Genomic DNA, 15,031 nt, shown 5'->3' with positions numbered 1-15,031 from the left:
CTTATATACACAATATACAATATTTTCTTTCATTTAATTTTGTATGATGCATGAGACTCAAGAATGTAATTGCCAACCACTGCTGCTAAAATTGTTGTGCATATGACAAATAAACAATCTTGAACTCTCCATTGATTTCCATCACCTTTTTGGGCAGTGATTCTATCTCTTTCTGTCTGGCTATTTCAGTAGCCCTCTGATATGATGCAATATATCTGTGTTTGTAAAGTTACTTTGCCAGTGTCTCTTTACAACAGCTGCCCACTACATTTTGAACATGAACACTATTTGAGTTGTTTATTTGTTGCTAAGGATACAGTTTGTTTTCTTCTTTTTCATTGATTTTAAGTTTTATTTTGGGTATTGTTTTACAGTAAAAGTACTTGCTTTCTTTCTATCTATCTATCTATCTATCTATCTATCTATCTATCTATCTATCTATCTATCTATCTATCTATCTATCTATCTATCTATCTATCTATCTATCTATCTATCTATCTATCTATCTCTCGCTCTCTCTCTCTATCTATCTACTCCATTGATCTATTCATCACAAACAGAGCATTCTAGCTCCTTTTTCAGTCAGTAAAATAATGCCTTACCTTCCTTTATCTACAGCCAAGAGTCCGTGTCCTTCCAGCTATGCCACTCCACTCTTGTCCAATAATTTAGTGTTTGTAGTCCTGTTTTCTCTGGTAAATCATGTGATGGTTGATTATTTGGTGGTGGATGATCTCGAGTTCCATTGGCCTGCAGAAAGATTTTGTTATTCGTATAAGAAACACACAAGGACAAGAAAACCATGATTGTGCAATGTTTTTTTTTTTTTACTATACTTTTACTTTCAGTAACAGAATAGTATAATCCATATTCCCCCTACCTTCCTACTGTGCTGGCAGGCCAACATATTTTTGATATATGCCAAATATCGTACATTTTTCATGGTAATAGTTTGCATTTGGGTGCTTTTGCGCCAAACTATCGCCTGAAGGTAAATACACAGCCTAGGCTCTGAAACAGGGATGTTGCTAGCTACAGGGGCCCCTTTGTTTACATACCTGTTTACAGAGCCTAGGCTGTGTATTCAGTATTTTTTCAGTGCACACACAGTACAGACAGATAGCGGATCATAAGGAGATATAAACTGATTTGGACAAAAATAGATTTTGACAACAAGCGTTCTCCAGAATCACTAACTCCACCTTTAAATGCACTAGAAAAGATAAATAAATACTTTATTCCGATAATGTAGATACTGTATAGACATTTTTAATATCACTTATAGGATAAAATGTAATGCCAACTGCTCTGATGAGATTACACCCTATATTAATGTTAAAAAAATAGCTCTAAAACTAGTCATCCTCACCATGCACCAGTGTTGGTTAACATATACAGGTGATACTCATATTATTAGAATATCATGGAAAATGAATTGGAATTGAGGCAATCATTCATGCAAAAAGGGCACAAACTAAGTACTGAGTACAAATTGATGATTATACTTTATAGAGGGCCGACATTTCTGTATTTAAAATCTCTTTTTCATTGATTTTTATGAATTATTCAAATTTTCTGAGATTTTGAATTTGGGGTTTTCTTAAGCTGTGAGCCATAATAATAATCCAAAGTATAACAAATAAAGGCTTGGAATAGCTCACTTTGCTTGTAATGAGTCTATATAATATATTAGTTTCACCTTTTAAGTTGAATTACTGAAATAAATTAACTTTTGCACAATATTCAAATTTTTCGAGTTTCACCTGTAATTTGTGGCATTTTATATTGGTAATGAAATACAAAGTCAAAGGCACGTCAGCTAGCCAGCTACTCTAGCCATGATGGAAATAAAAACTGCATGTTTTCAACTAGCTAGCAGTTAGTTAGTTTTCGGCTTTCAGTTAGCTAAACAAGACAGGCTACACAGCTTAATGCAAGAGTTAGGTACTAGCTTAAACTTGACACCGGCAACTATAAAGGTAAGAAACTTAAGTAGGCTAAAGTGTATTACACCATTACAAATAGCTAGATAGTTAGCTACTTACATTTATATACATTATCTCTATTTGGCTCGAAGCAGCGAGGATGGAGAGAGACAGACAAAACGCCGAACTGCGCTGAACTAACGGAGAGTTTAGGAGATGGTACGGTCCATTGTAGGGGTGTTCGAAATCCTACTACAAGATTATTCCAGGCGTGACGTGAGAGAAATATATTTTAATATTATTAATATATAATATGGATTTGGACACAAGATGGATGTGTTGAGAGAATAAGCTAATGTAACTTCACTAAGTAGGCTTAATTTGGGTTTTACATGTGGATTACTTGAAGGGGTCCGGACATTTTGGGGTGACCAACTGACCACTGTATTTTCAATTGTAAATTCCATTGTACGTTTTAATCAAAGACTGTAAAAAAAAGGTTTTATTGCAGATGTTAGTGTGTGTAGCTGTGCATTCTCCAGGGAATTCAACGTGGAGTTTGTGCATCCTTTGAATTAGTGGAAATATTAACCTATTAGTGAATTTCTTGGGGTTTTTATTTTATTCTATTTCTATATTTTTAATACGTTCTTATTTAATTTTAATTGTTTTAATTGTATATGTTTTATTTTTTAGGTCTATTTTTCTTTATTTGTTTTATATAACTTTTTTCATTGTGTATTTTTATTTTAAAACATAACATTTTTCAACTTATTTTATTTTTTATTGCATGTGTGTAGTTGCTACATTTTTTAAAATTTTGTTTAATTGTATATTATATTATTTTAATTTTATTTTAATTTGTTTTCAAAAATTAGGAATTTTTTACGCTTACTTTTTTCTCTTTTTTTCACCTTTCACCATCACAGACGTCACATGGAGGCGACGTACAGGCGGTGTGGTGTTTTTAATGGGGTGAAACTGCGCATGCGCATTATCAGGAGTCCTTGGCTACTCGGCCTGTTGGAGGTGACTGCAGCTGTGACAAGACACAGACAAAATGCAGAGCTGGACGCCGTTATATCGCTCTCTGGCCACGGTAAGGACGTGATTTAATAACCTAAACAACCAGCGTGTGTTGTCCTTAATGTTTTGGTTATGGTTGGCACCGGGGACACTGTTGTTTTCACGCCCGCGGCCAAGGCCTGGTTAGCGGGTCAGCTAGCAGCTCTACCCTGGTGGAGAAAACAAACGCCGGACTCCATTGGAAAAACCTGCGATTTAAGGATTTATTGTTGTAAATAGCGATATAAATTGGTTTTTTAAGATGTTTTCTAGTTCAATAAGTCTCCTATTTGAATTCGGCATGAGCAAAATGGCCAAAAAGTTACATAGTCAACACTAATTTTCAACTTTTGTTTTGTCTGTCATTATGTCATGTTATCATGCTAACGCAGTTGACGGATATGACCTAACTGCTTAACCTTAAATGCACTGTAGCCTAATGTATTTGGTTATTGTGGCAAGTGACAGATTACAGCACAATATGAATATTAATGTTGAATTTGTGCCTTTTTTGGATATTTTGCTCATGCCGAATTCAAAACGGAAACTTGTAAAAGTAGCCTATACAACATATTAAAAAAACATCTTAAAATATGTGGATTTCACCTCTATTAAATGTGAAAACCACATATCTAATCAATGTAATGTCTCAATGTGCCCATATCAGATTGTGTCATTAGGTTAGGAGTTAGGTAATAACTGTTAACTACCTTAGCATGCGAACGTGACATATAAGTGACAGATTACAGTACAATATGAATATTAATGTTGAATTTGTGCCTTTTTGTCACTTGTATGTCATGTTCGCGTGCTAAGGTAGTTAACAGTTGTTACCTAACTCCTAACAAAATGCCTTAAAATTTACATATTGCACACATGTTGTAAATATTGTTAATTACATTGCACATTTCAATTGAATGTATCTAATTCTTTTCTACAGTGTTATTTCTTGGATTATTTTATATTATTATTTGACTGTGTGGTAGATGTTTGTACTTACTATGCGTCTTGTCATGTTGTAAAATTGTGAAAAAAGTACTAAAGAGTCTTCAATCTAACATGATTTAGGCTTTAATAACCCATACAATGGACAGGAATGTTTGCATGCTGTAGAATGTTAGTGTAGCCAAGCCATAGCCATTTCTTCTATAGTGTTAATTATTGGATTATTTTATATTATTAATTGACTGTTTGGTTGATGTTTGTTCTTACTACTTTACTTTGCCTGCAGGAACCCTCAGAATGGACCAATATGCTGTAAAATATATAAGCCCAGCCCTTATTTTATATTACAGTGTTAATTATTGGATTATTTTGTGTTTGACCATATAGTTGAGATTTGTTCTTACTATGCGTTTTGTTTCCTTCACAGCGGAGCCACCACTTTCCCTGCAAACGTCACGGAGCGGCAGTTTTGTCCGTCAGAACTTACGCTGACAAAGCAGCAAGTAAGATAAACTCATCATAATTCATAACTCTTATCACCTGTCCCCATTAACGGCCCTTTCTCCGGTGAACTTTACCCATTGGGGCAGATAACTGGACCTCACAAAGGAAGTAGCCGTGGTGGTAAATTACACACTGAGAGATTTTACATTGTGAAATAGTAAAAAAAAATATCTGGAAAATATAAAAAAATACAGGACACGTGAATGTTGAACACTGATCCGCCATTATGCCGGCTTTTTTTTAATATTTATTCTTATAAGATTATTCTTTTATCTTTTTCACATTTATTAGACAGCTTTGGAGAGTTGGAATGGGGCAAAAAAGGGATTGACATGCAGAGAGTCTCAGTCCTCTTCACAGCAGACCCCGGGTTAGAATCCAGCCCGGGTCGTTCTCTGCATGTCATTCCCCTCTCTGCACCATTGCATCTCTGTCTCTACAAACTGTCTAATAAAAGCATAAAAAATGCCAAAAATTAATCGTAAAAAAAAAAGATGTTGCTTCCTTGTTCAGCCCACATCTTCCAAATTTATATTAGTTTTTTTCTGATTAAGGTTAAATCTCTCCCATGTATTTTCTGTATCCTTATGATATAAATATATAGCATATAGGGCTGGTTTCACAGACGTGGATTAAGCCTAGTCCCGGACTAAATGGAATTTGTCCTTTTTAAAATACAATTTAGTCCTGTACTAGGCTTAATCCATGTCTATGAAACCTGCCCATACTCTAATAGTGTAATAACCTGCTGTTAACCCTTGGTGTGTTTCCTCATCTCTGTCTCTACAAACTGTCTAATAAAGCATAAAAATCCCCCAAAAATAATCTTTAAAAAAAATTAATGTTCGCCTTGCTTCAACAGCAAAGATATTGCATCCTTTGTTTTGCCCACATCTTCCAACTTAGATTAGTTTTATAATACTGTTAAATCTCTCCCATGTCCCATCTGTATCATATCATAATACATATATAATTATGCAATAGATATATAATGTAATAAGTATATAACATAAAAAATAATAACCTGCTGTTAACCCTTGGTGTGTTTCCTCTGTGTAGTTGATGCAGACGTCACAGTGGTCGGCTCCGGGCCGGGCGGATACGTCGCTGCCATCAAAGCCTCACAGCTCGGCTTCAAGGTCAGACGCAATTTATTTTGATTAAAATTTTTTATTTTGAACGATTTAAAATGCAACTAGTGACAAAGACCATGAAAATTGTTAATTGTCTATATAAAAAAAAAAATACTTCATATTATCATGTTAATGTCGCTGTTTGAGGTTTAAAAAAATGCTGATAATTCTTAGGATTCTGTCAGAATATTAATTATTCATATTAAACGAGGCAAGGCAAGGCAAGTGTATTTATATAGCACAATTCAAACACAAGGCCATTCAAAGTGCTTTACAGGGGCAAGATTAAAATACATAAAACACATTAGAAGACATTTAAAAGCGAATGAAAAGAAGTAAAACATTTAAATAAAATAAGAAGTACAGGTTAAAATGGAAACAGAAAAAAAACATAGGTTTTTGGACCATCTTTAGACTATAAATGTAAAAACTTATGGACTACCAGACTAGACACCACTGCATCTCGTTTATACACTGGAGAAAATACAGTTTTGGATTATGTCATGAAATACTGTTGTGTATCTTTTATTAATATCACAAAAATATCTTTGTTTTCTCGACATGGATTTTTTTTATTTTGCATTTGCCTAACTTTAACCTTAAACAAATTATATATTGCACACAATATGGGAAAAATGCATTATTAACGCATATTAATGTGGACGTTTCTACTGTAAATCTTTCCTCTTACAGACAGTGTGCGTTGAAAAGAATGCAACTCTAGGAGGAACCTGTCTCAATGTCGGCTGCATCCCCTCAAAGGTAAGAAACAAGTTTGTCTAACTGATCAATCTTTAAACAGTAAAATATCAGTTTAAAGGTGCTACGAGGAACTTTCAGTTTGTGTTCCTTCTTGCATCCCCTTTGGACACAAGTGGTAGTGTTTGTACTACACCAGCTGTTGTTCCTGGGTGAGCGTATACCCATGACAAAGGCATTAAGTAAAAACTATATAAAAAAAAGCATTCTTTGCACTGATGGTCTCGTTTGCTGTCACATGTAATTTATGATCATCAGAGGAAAAATTAGACTGTTTCAGAAATATTTAAAAGTTCCTCGTAGCTACTTTAAAAAGCTGAACGAACCCTGTGTTTAATACATCTCGAGATACATCGCAAATAGTTTTAAAGTAATTGAGATGATTTTTTGCAAGGAGTCAATATCGTAGAGAAATCTGTTTTCCAAGTGAAACATAATATGCACACACAGGTGAAAGTAAGATACATAAAACAATTATTTACTTTTACGTTATGATATTTTTTTGTACACATTAATATATATTTTCTGTCTCCAGGCGCTGCTGAACAACTCCTACTTGTACCACCAGGCTCACGGGAAAGACTTTGAAAGCAGAGGCATCGAAAGTAAGAATCCTTACTATACGTTAAAGGGACGTTTTTGACGTTTCGGCAGTGGCGAAGTGGGTAGGGAGATCGCCTCTGGAGTGCAGGGTCGGAGGTTCGATCCCCCATCTCCCCGCCACATGTCGAAGTGTCCCTGAGCAAGACACTGAACCCCAAATTGCTCCCGATGGTTCAGAAAGCGCCTTGCATGGCAGCTTCTACCATCGGTGTATGAGTGTGTGTATGAATGGGTGAATGTGGTAAGATATGTAAAGCGCTTTGGGGCTGAGAAAATCGGCTAGAAAGCGCTATATAAGTCAAGTCCATTTACCATTTACCATTTTGTGATTCTCATTGTGAGAAACCTGGACGTAGAAGGTATAAAATTCATGCCCGATCATCGAAGGCTTACCTCATGTCAACCGACAGTGTTTTAGTAATGACTCTGAATTCCTCATGGGGGCGACAGAAGTTACGCACTATAGCTTTAAAGAGACAGAACATTTCAGACAGAGGCTGAAAAGAGGAGATTGGACTACAATGGCACTGTGAGAAATATATAAAGGTTTTTTTTTGGACACTACACCATACAAATAGTGCCTAGTAGAAACCTAGAATACAATGTTTAACCTCAAAATGAGCATAATATGTCACCTTTTTATATTTGAGCAAGCACCGCCCTCCTAATATATAATTTTAAAATACTGATGTGTCGGATTTCTCTCTCAGTTTCAGGCATCACGTTGAACCTGGATAAGATGATGGCACAGAAGAGCGGGGCCGTCAAAGCACTGACAGGAGGAATCGCACATTTATTCAAACAGAACAAAGTAAGTCTTTGTCTATCTATCTATCTTATCTTATCTTATCTTATCTTATCTATCTATCTATCTATCTGTCTGTCTGTCTATCTATCTATCTATCTATCTATCTATCTATCTATCTATCTATCTATCTATTTGTCTATCTGTCTATCTGTCTATCTGTCTGTCTGTCTGTCTGTCTGTCTATTTTTCTATCTATCTATCTTTTTATTTCATTTTAACAGTGAAATTACACATAATCAAAAATAAAATGCATATAAAATGGAGATAGACAGTCAGACGGACAGATGGATAGATAGACAGATGGTTAGATAGACAGACAGATAGATGGTTAGACAGATAGACAGACAGACAGATATATGTAAAGACAGACAGATTGATTAATAAATAACTAAATATTAATCCCTCCTGTCAGGTGACCCATGTGAACGGCACTGGGCGAGTGAGCGGTAAGAACCAGGTGATTGCCACGGCAGCAGACGGCAGCGAGCAGGTCATCAACAGCAAGAACATTCTCCTAGCAACCGGCTCTGAGGTCACACCCTTCCCCGGGATACAGGTACAGAGGACATGGTTCAAAATGATGAGAAAACTTTATTGAAAAAGAGTTTAACATTATGTCATTATTTTACTGCACGGAATGGAAAACACTTTATTGAAAAACTAAGGTCACGATTTGATTAAATTCTCCTTTTCTTTGTTTATTGTTTGTTTTTTCCTTTAGCACAGATAGCTGTGCCATTTAAGACTTAACCATTCTAGGGTCGTTGGTTTTATGTCATGAAGCATGGCAAAATGACAGTCACATTTTGTATTTATTATTCAATCGAAACAATTATTTTTAAAACGGGAGCTGTGTTTATAAAATCAGTAAATACATGAGGAAAGTCATTTAAAAAGTAATTTGTTGTTTTTTTCCCTTCCAGATTGATGAGGAAACCATTGTGTCGTCGACGGGCGCCTTGTCCCTCACCAAAGTCCCAGAGACGATGATTGTGATCGGAGCCGGAGTCATCGGCGTGGAGTTGGTCAGTGTCACTACAGGCTGATTTAGGAGTGGCTAGATGGGGCTAAACATATGTAAAAACAAGTACCGGTAGCTCATTCAAAGGGAGGAACCTGTCTTAAAATCTGCTGCAAGCTCTGTGCTTTTTAAACTTGTTTTAATTGTGTTTTTGCCTTGTTCTATGCTTGTTAGGCGACCTTGAGTGCCCTGAAAGGCGCCATATAAAATAAATGCATTATTATTATTATTATTAAAGCAATGAAAGTAGCCCAATATTTATTTACTCAAAACTAAGGTTAAAATATTGAAGAGTTTTATGATAGAAGTCATCGGGCTAAAAGTGTGTTGTGTCCAGCTAGTCTATGGATAAAGGAAGCAACATAAAACCAGTTGTAAATGGTAAATCAAAGTTTTTTTAAATTTAATAATACAGATTTAGATTGTTCAGGACAAAAACATAAGGTTTAAAAAAAAAAAAAAAAAGTAGCCCAATGTACATGCAACTCAAAAACCATCATGTGATCGGCTGCTTTAGGGGTTTCCAGATTGGGTTCAAATATGAAAAAAATAAGTTGGGGCGACCGTGGCTCAGGTGGTAGAGCAGGTCGGCCAACGATCGAAAGGGTTGGCGGTTCGATCCCCGCACTGCTACTCGTCGTGTCATGGTTGTTGTGTCCTTGGGCAAGACGCTTCACCCACATTGCCTCGTGTGAGTGTGTATTACTGCTGTATGTTTGAGGTGGTGGTCGGAGGGGCCGTAGGCGCTGAATGGCAGCCACGCTTCCACCACCGGTATGACTGTGTGTGAATGAATGGAACCTGGAACCCTGAAAAGCGCTTTTTAAATCCAATCCATTATCATTATTGTAAGTAATTTGAGTGTAATTCCCCTCCCATCCTGCAGGGGTCGGTGTGGCAGCGTCTGGGCTCTAAAGTCACGGCGGTGGAGTTCCTGGGTCACGTGGGCGGACTGGGCATCGATATGGAAATGTCCAAAAACTTCCAGAGAATCCTCCAGAAACAAGGATTCAAGTTCAAGCTCGGAACCAAGGTCATGGGCGCCACCAAGAGGCCCGACGGCAAGATAGACGTGGCGTGAGTTTAACTAGTGTATACAGGGGTCCTATGGATACTTTAAGAGTCTTAAAGCTGGGGTATATGATTTGGGGAGAAAATGGCCGTTGGGATAGAGATTTGAATCCAAATACCTCAACCGCTCCACTTGTTCTCTTTGGTCCCTCCCCTATGGTCCCTCCCTGACACGCTCTACACCAACAAAGTCGGTGCCAAAGTGAATGGACAGTCTCCCAACAGCCAATAAGAACAGAGAATCGTATTATTTTTATTTTTTTATTGGAGCCTCGCTCTGATTGGTCAAAGTGTACCGCTCATGTTAATTTTGACCAATCATAAATCACATACCCCAGCTTTAAAGTAAAATATAGACATGGCGTGAGTCAAACTAATGTGTACAGGGCCCTATGGATACTCTAAAAGGCATTTCATATAGTTATCTAATAGTTATAAGGTTTTAATGGGTGTTTAAGTGTCTTAAATCAATCCCTCAGAAATCTTAGAAATGTTAAGACATGGGGAGAAGGATTTTATTAACCATTTTTTTCTGACATTGCAATTTAAAAAGATGGCAATAAAACATTTTTAATTGATTCAAACTACAGAAACTGCAACAAATAGGGGTCAATTTGGCTGTACTATAAAACACATCTGAAGAAGTTTTGAATGGCAATTTTTATCATTCCCTGGTTTGTAACTGTGTCTGTGTGTCTCTGTCTCTGCGTGTGTGTGTGTGTCTCTCTCTCTCTCTCTCTCTCTCTGTCTGTTTGTCTCTCTCTTTCTCTGTCTGTCTCTCTGTCTCTCTGTCTGTTTCCCTCTCTTTCTCTCTCTCTGTCTGTTTCCCTCTCCCTCTCTCTCTCTCTCTCTCTCTCTCCCTCCCTCCCTCCCTCCCCCCCTCCCACACCTTCCCCCCCCTTTCAGAGTGGAGGCTGCGGCGGGCGGTAAGAACGAGACCCTGACGTGTGACGTGCTGCTGGTTTGCATCGGCAGACGGCCGTACACTCAGAACCTCGGACTGGACTCAGTCGGCATCGAGCTGGACAACCGAGGACGCATCCCTGTTAACGGCCGCTTCCAGACCAAAGTACCAAGGTGTGTGTGTGTGTTGTGTGTTGTGTGTTGTGTGTTGTGTGTGTGTGTGTGTGAACTACTATGAAGAGGGATATACCGTAAAATTTGGTATATCAGACTCACCACAGTATAAAAAGCAAATCTGTTTCTTGGTGCATGTTGCCATTGTGTCACCTTTTTTGGGCAATTTTTTCCGTTTTGAAACCAAAATTGACGACCCATATGATTCGTGCAGATTAAAATAAAACAACAGACAAATGACAGTGCGTGTCTTTGTCAAAGTATTAGCTCGATTATAGTGCCATCTTTTGGGTAAAATACTGCAACACATTAAAAATCCCTCTGCATTTTACACTGGTAGATAGGTCGCATAGGTATGACGCACCTCAACTTTTTAGAGGAAAAGGTATGAAGTGCGTCTTATTCACCAGATTTTTAAGATAAAAACACTTTATACTTGCTGTTTATTGATGATCCAAAACATTTAAAATCTGCTTAACACTGAATATTGTCTAAATCTTTGAGGACAATTACTACAATTATTGCACATTTTCCCCCCTCAGTCACTGGGGCGACAGTGGCTCAGTTGGTAGAGCGGGTCGGCTGATGATCAAAGGGTTGGAGGTTCGATCTCCACCCTGCCACCTGTGTCATAGTTGTTGTGTCCTTGGGCAAGACACTTCACCCACCTTGCCTCGTGTGAATGTCGATAGTTAGCCTGCTATCAGTGTATGAATGTGTGTGTGAATGGTAACGTGGGAAAGGAAAACAGGTCTCCCTTGCAAAAGAGTCTTCGGTCTCAATGGGATTTACCTGTATAAATAAAGGTTAGAAAAAACAAAAATCGGTGACGTGGTGGCCGGTCCCATGTTAGCCCCTGACTCCTGGAACAATTTACAGCAACAAATTAAATTAAATACCCTCATACCCGCTAACCAATTTAAACATATTATTTTGAATCAGCCCCACTCCGCCTGTAACTGTTTTAATCAGGCTATTGTTCTGCTTCACCCATTAGATCTGAATGTTTTAATTGTTCTTGTCTCTTCGTCAGCTCGTTGTATATTTGCATTGTGTGTTTTATTGTATTTCTATTCAACGTCATTGTAAATGAGGGTCACCAACCTTCAATTGATCTTTCGAGGGTAAATAAAGGAAAAATTAAGTATCTTTCTATTTTTCCTCCAACATAAATGCTTTTTCCCCCCAGTATATTTGATTTGATTTGATTTGATTCAATTTATTTCAGACATATCAAACATACAAAACAAAATGAAAAGCATGGAAATACAATAAACAAAAATTATGTTTTCACAAAAAAAAAAAAAGAAAACAAATGATCTGTATTGCTGAGATATGCCTGAAAAGGAGCAAGAAGAAGTATACACTTATTTAATCCTACCCCTTTTCCATAGTAAAAAAAATTAAAAATTAAAATATTAAGTAAAAAATAAAAATATTATCTTTGCTATCGGTGATGTGGTGGCCGGGCTACTACAGCTATTGTCTTTTAACTCTGTCTGTCTGTCTGTCTGCATGCAGTTGACATACCAATGGGACATATTTTTACTTATTTATTTCATCCTAACATGGTTACTTGAAAAATCCCATCCTAAACGTTTGCTTCTCTCTCTCTCTCCCCCCTCAGTATCTTTGCTATCGGTGACGTGGTGGCCGGTCCCATGTTGGCCCATAAGGCGGAGGACGAGGGAATCATCTGTGTGGAGGGGATGGCCGGGGGAGCCGTGCACATCGACTACAACTGTGTTCCCTCCGTCATCTACACTCACCCTGAGGTCGCCTGGATCGGAAAGACTGAGGAGCAACTCAAAGAGGAGGTGAGCCAGAGGAATGCTATAGCTACTGTCTCTTAACTGTCTTTGTCTGCATTAGGGATGGCCATTTAAATTTTTTTATTTAACCGGTTAACCACAAGAATTAACGGTTATTAACCGGTTAACCGTTAAGATTTAATGTAGCCTATTTATAGTGAAATACATGAAACATTATAGCAGGGCTCCCGACCTTTTTTTGTTCCAAGGACCTGCATATTAATTTAAAAACAATTCAGGGACCAGTAGCCAATTTGAATGCCTGCATTTTGACATTCACACGGCATCTTGTCTGTTGTGAGAAGAGGTCTAGTATGCGAATGTAGGAGCAGAAAGTGAAATACGTGACTGAAAAGGGACATTTACACACACACACAGGCTTAGTGGATGGGTAGCCTACTGAAACCCGGTGCTAAGTAGTGCTGAGCACGGGGCAACATTTTGAAAGACCGTAATATTGATAAGCTCTGACGTTATCAGTACTGCATAACGGTACTTTACACTTTTGTTTATGACGGATTTTCGCTATTGATCCTCGCACAAAAGCATGGCAGACCTCTGTGTGTCTGTGCAGGGGCACTCTCTCACACTCACTGAGACGGTGATAGATGCAGGACAGCATCCACCTCAAGAAGGCTAATGCTAGCGCTATGTTAAGCTAGCGGGAGCCCACGCTGTTAATTAAATTATACAAACACATGGCAGGGGAGTGTTGTGACCATACGTTGTGACTGGCTATCTTTCTGGGAGCGTACCATGGACCTAGTATAAAGTTGAGAGTAGCCTACACGACTCTTTTCATTCTTTACCAACAGTTGGCATTCTTACATCCGGTTTAGCGATATCAAAATAGTTTAACCATTTAAGCTTTAGTATTAACCGGTTAAAGATCTTCTAAACGGTTAACGGTTAACCAGTTAACCATGGACATCCCTAGTCTGCATGCAGTAGACACACATGGGACACACTTTTACTTTATTATGGTCCCTAACTGGTAACACTTTACCTGTTCCTTTATGCTTAGTTAATGCTTAAATAGGCGTTAGTTAAACCTGCAGTGTGTAGAATTTTGGGTTTTATTTCCTAGCAGATTTTGTAGAAAGTAATTATAATATCCATAAGTACATTTAATTTAGTGCATAATAGCTGAAAAAAAATGTTTGAATTATTTTTTTTCCCTTAGAAAGGGTCTCATATATGTCCATATTTCTGCATATTTTGGACCAAGGCCTAGTGCCGCCATCTTGAAAGTGTCATAGTTGGAATGTTATCAGGTGCATTGTTAAAAATTTAGAATTGTTCTTGTCCTTGAAGGCCACTGTAGCTTCTGTTATTATTCGAAAGGGGTGGGGTTACCCAGGGAGCGTTGCATTCTAGAACTTTGTAGAACTTTCTTGATGATGTCATATTACACACTGCACCTTTAACTGTCTTTGTCTGCATGCAGTAGACACACATGGGACATACTTTTACTTTATTATGGTCCCTAACTGGTAACACTTTACAATAAGGGACTTTACCTGTTCCTTTATGCTTAGTTAATGCTTAAATAGGCGTTAGTTAACTAAGCATAGTTCATGCTTAATCAAGCATTGACAAACCTTTTAATAACTAAGCATGAACAGTTACTTAATGCTTAATAGGCATGACCTGGGCGACTGTGGCTCAGGTGGTAGAGCGGGTCGGCCGATGATCAAAGGGTTGGAGGTTCGATCCCCGCCCTGCCACCTGTGTCATAGTTGTTGTGTCCTTGGGCAAGACACTTCACCCACCTTGCCTCGTGTGAATGTTGATAGTTAGCCTGCTGCTATCGGTGTATGAATGAGTGTGTGAATGGTAACGTGTAAATGGGAACAGGTCTCCCTTGCAAAAGAGTCTTCGGTCTCAATGGGATTTACCTGTATAAATAAAGGTTAAAGAAAAAAAAAGAAGGACCTAACCGTTAAAAGCATTACATAACCATTAACTTACAGTTAATTGATGTACACTTATTGTAGGGTGTTACCCTCTTAACTTCATTAATATAAAATTACAATTTGAAACATGATAACAAAATCTCAAGGGCTGTGTATTGGTATGAGGCAGAGTCTGACCCAGGGTTGTAGCCGTCGAGTCAAAATCAAATCACTGTATCGGTTTGAAAAATTACGATAACATATTTCTTAGTAGGCATCCGGGTATTTTCCAGCGTTCTGAAACATCCTAAATCTTTTTCTTTTATGTAAATGGTAAATGGACTTGACTTATATAGCGCCTTCTAGACGATTTTTCTCAGCCCCAAAGCGCTTTACATATCTTACCACATTCAC

At 37.8% G+C, this 15,031-nt stretch overlaps 1 protein-coding gene across 1 annotated transcript in view; it reads left to right on the top strand.

The window, feature by feature from the left end:
* The first annotated feature begins 2,923 nt into the window (after positions 1-2,923).
* dld (deltaD) overlaps positions 2,924-15,031 on the top strand; it is a 16,885-nt gene continuing 4,777 nt past the window's right edge. The window contains exons 1-11 of the mRNA XM_080027931.1: positions 2,924-3,024; positions 4,363-4,438; positions 5,499-5,578; positions 6,266-6,334; positions 6,867-6,936; positions 7,645-7,745; positions 8,155-8,298; positions 8,666-8,767; positions 9,650-9,840; positions 10,741-10,911; positions 12,539-12,728. Coding sequence (XP_079884057.1) covers positions 2,986-3,024; positions 4,363-4,438; positions 5,499-5,578; positions 6,266-6,334; positions 6,867-6,936; positions 7,645-7,745; positions 8,155-8,298; positions 8,666-8,767; positions 9,650-9,840; positions 10,741-10,911; positions 12,539-12,728 — 1,233 coding nt within the window. The 5' untranslated portion in view covers positions 2,924-2,985. The remainder of the gene's footprint in view (positions 3,025-4,362; positions 4,439-5,498; positions 5,579-6,265; positions 6,335-6,866; positions 6,937-7,644; positions 7,746-8,154; positions 8,299-8,665; positions 8,768-9,649; positions 9,841-10,740; positions 10,912-12,538; positions 12,729-15,031) is intronic.

This window comes from Ammodytes marinus (genome assembly GCF_949987685.1).
Source record: "Ammodytes marinus genome assembly, chromosome: 5".
Taxonomy (NCBI): Eukaryota; Metazoa; Chordata; class Actinopteri; order Uranoscopiformes; family Ammodytidae; genus Ammodytes; species Ammodytes marinus.
The sequence above is the reverse complement of the archived record's forward strand: the minus strand, read 5'-3'. Positions and strand labels throughout refer to the sequence as shown.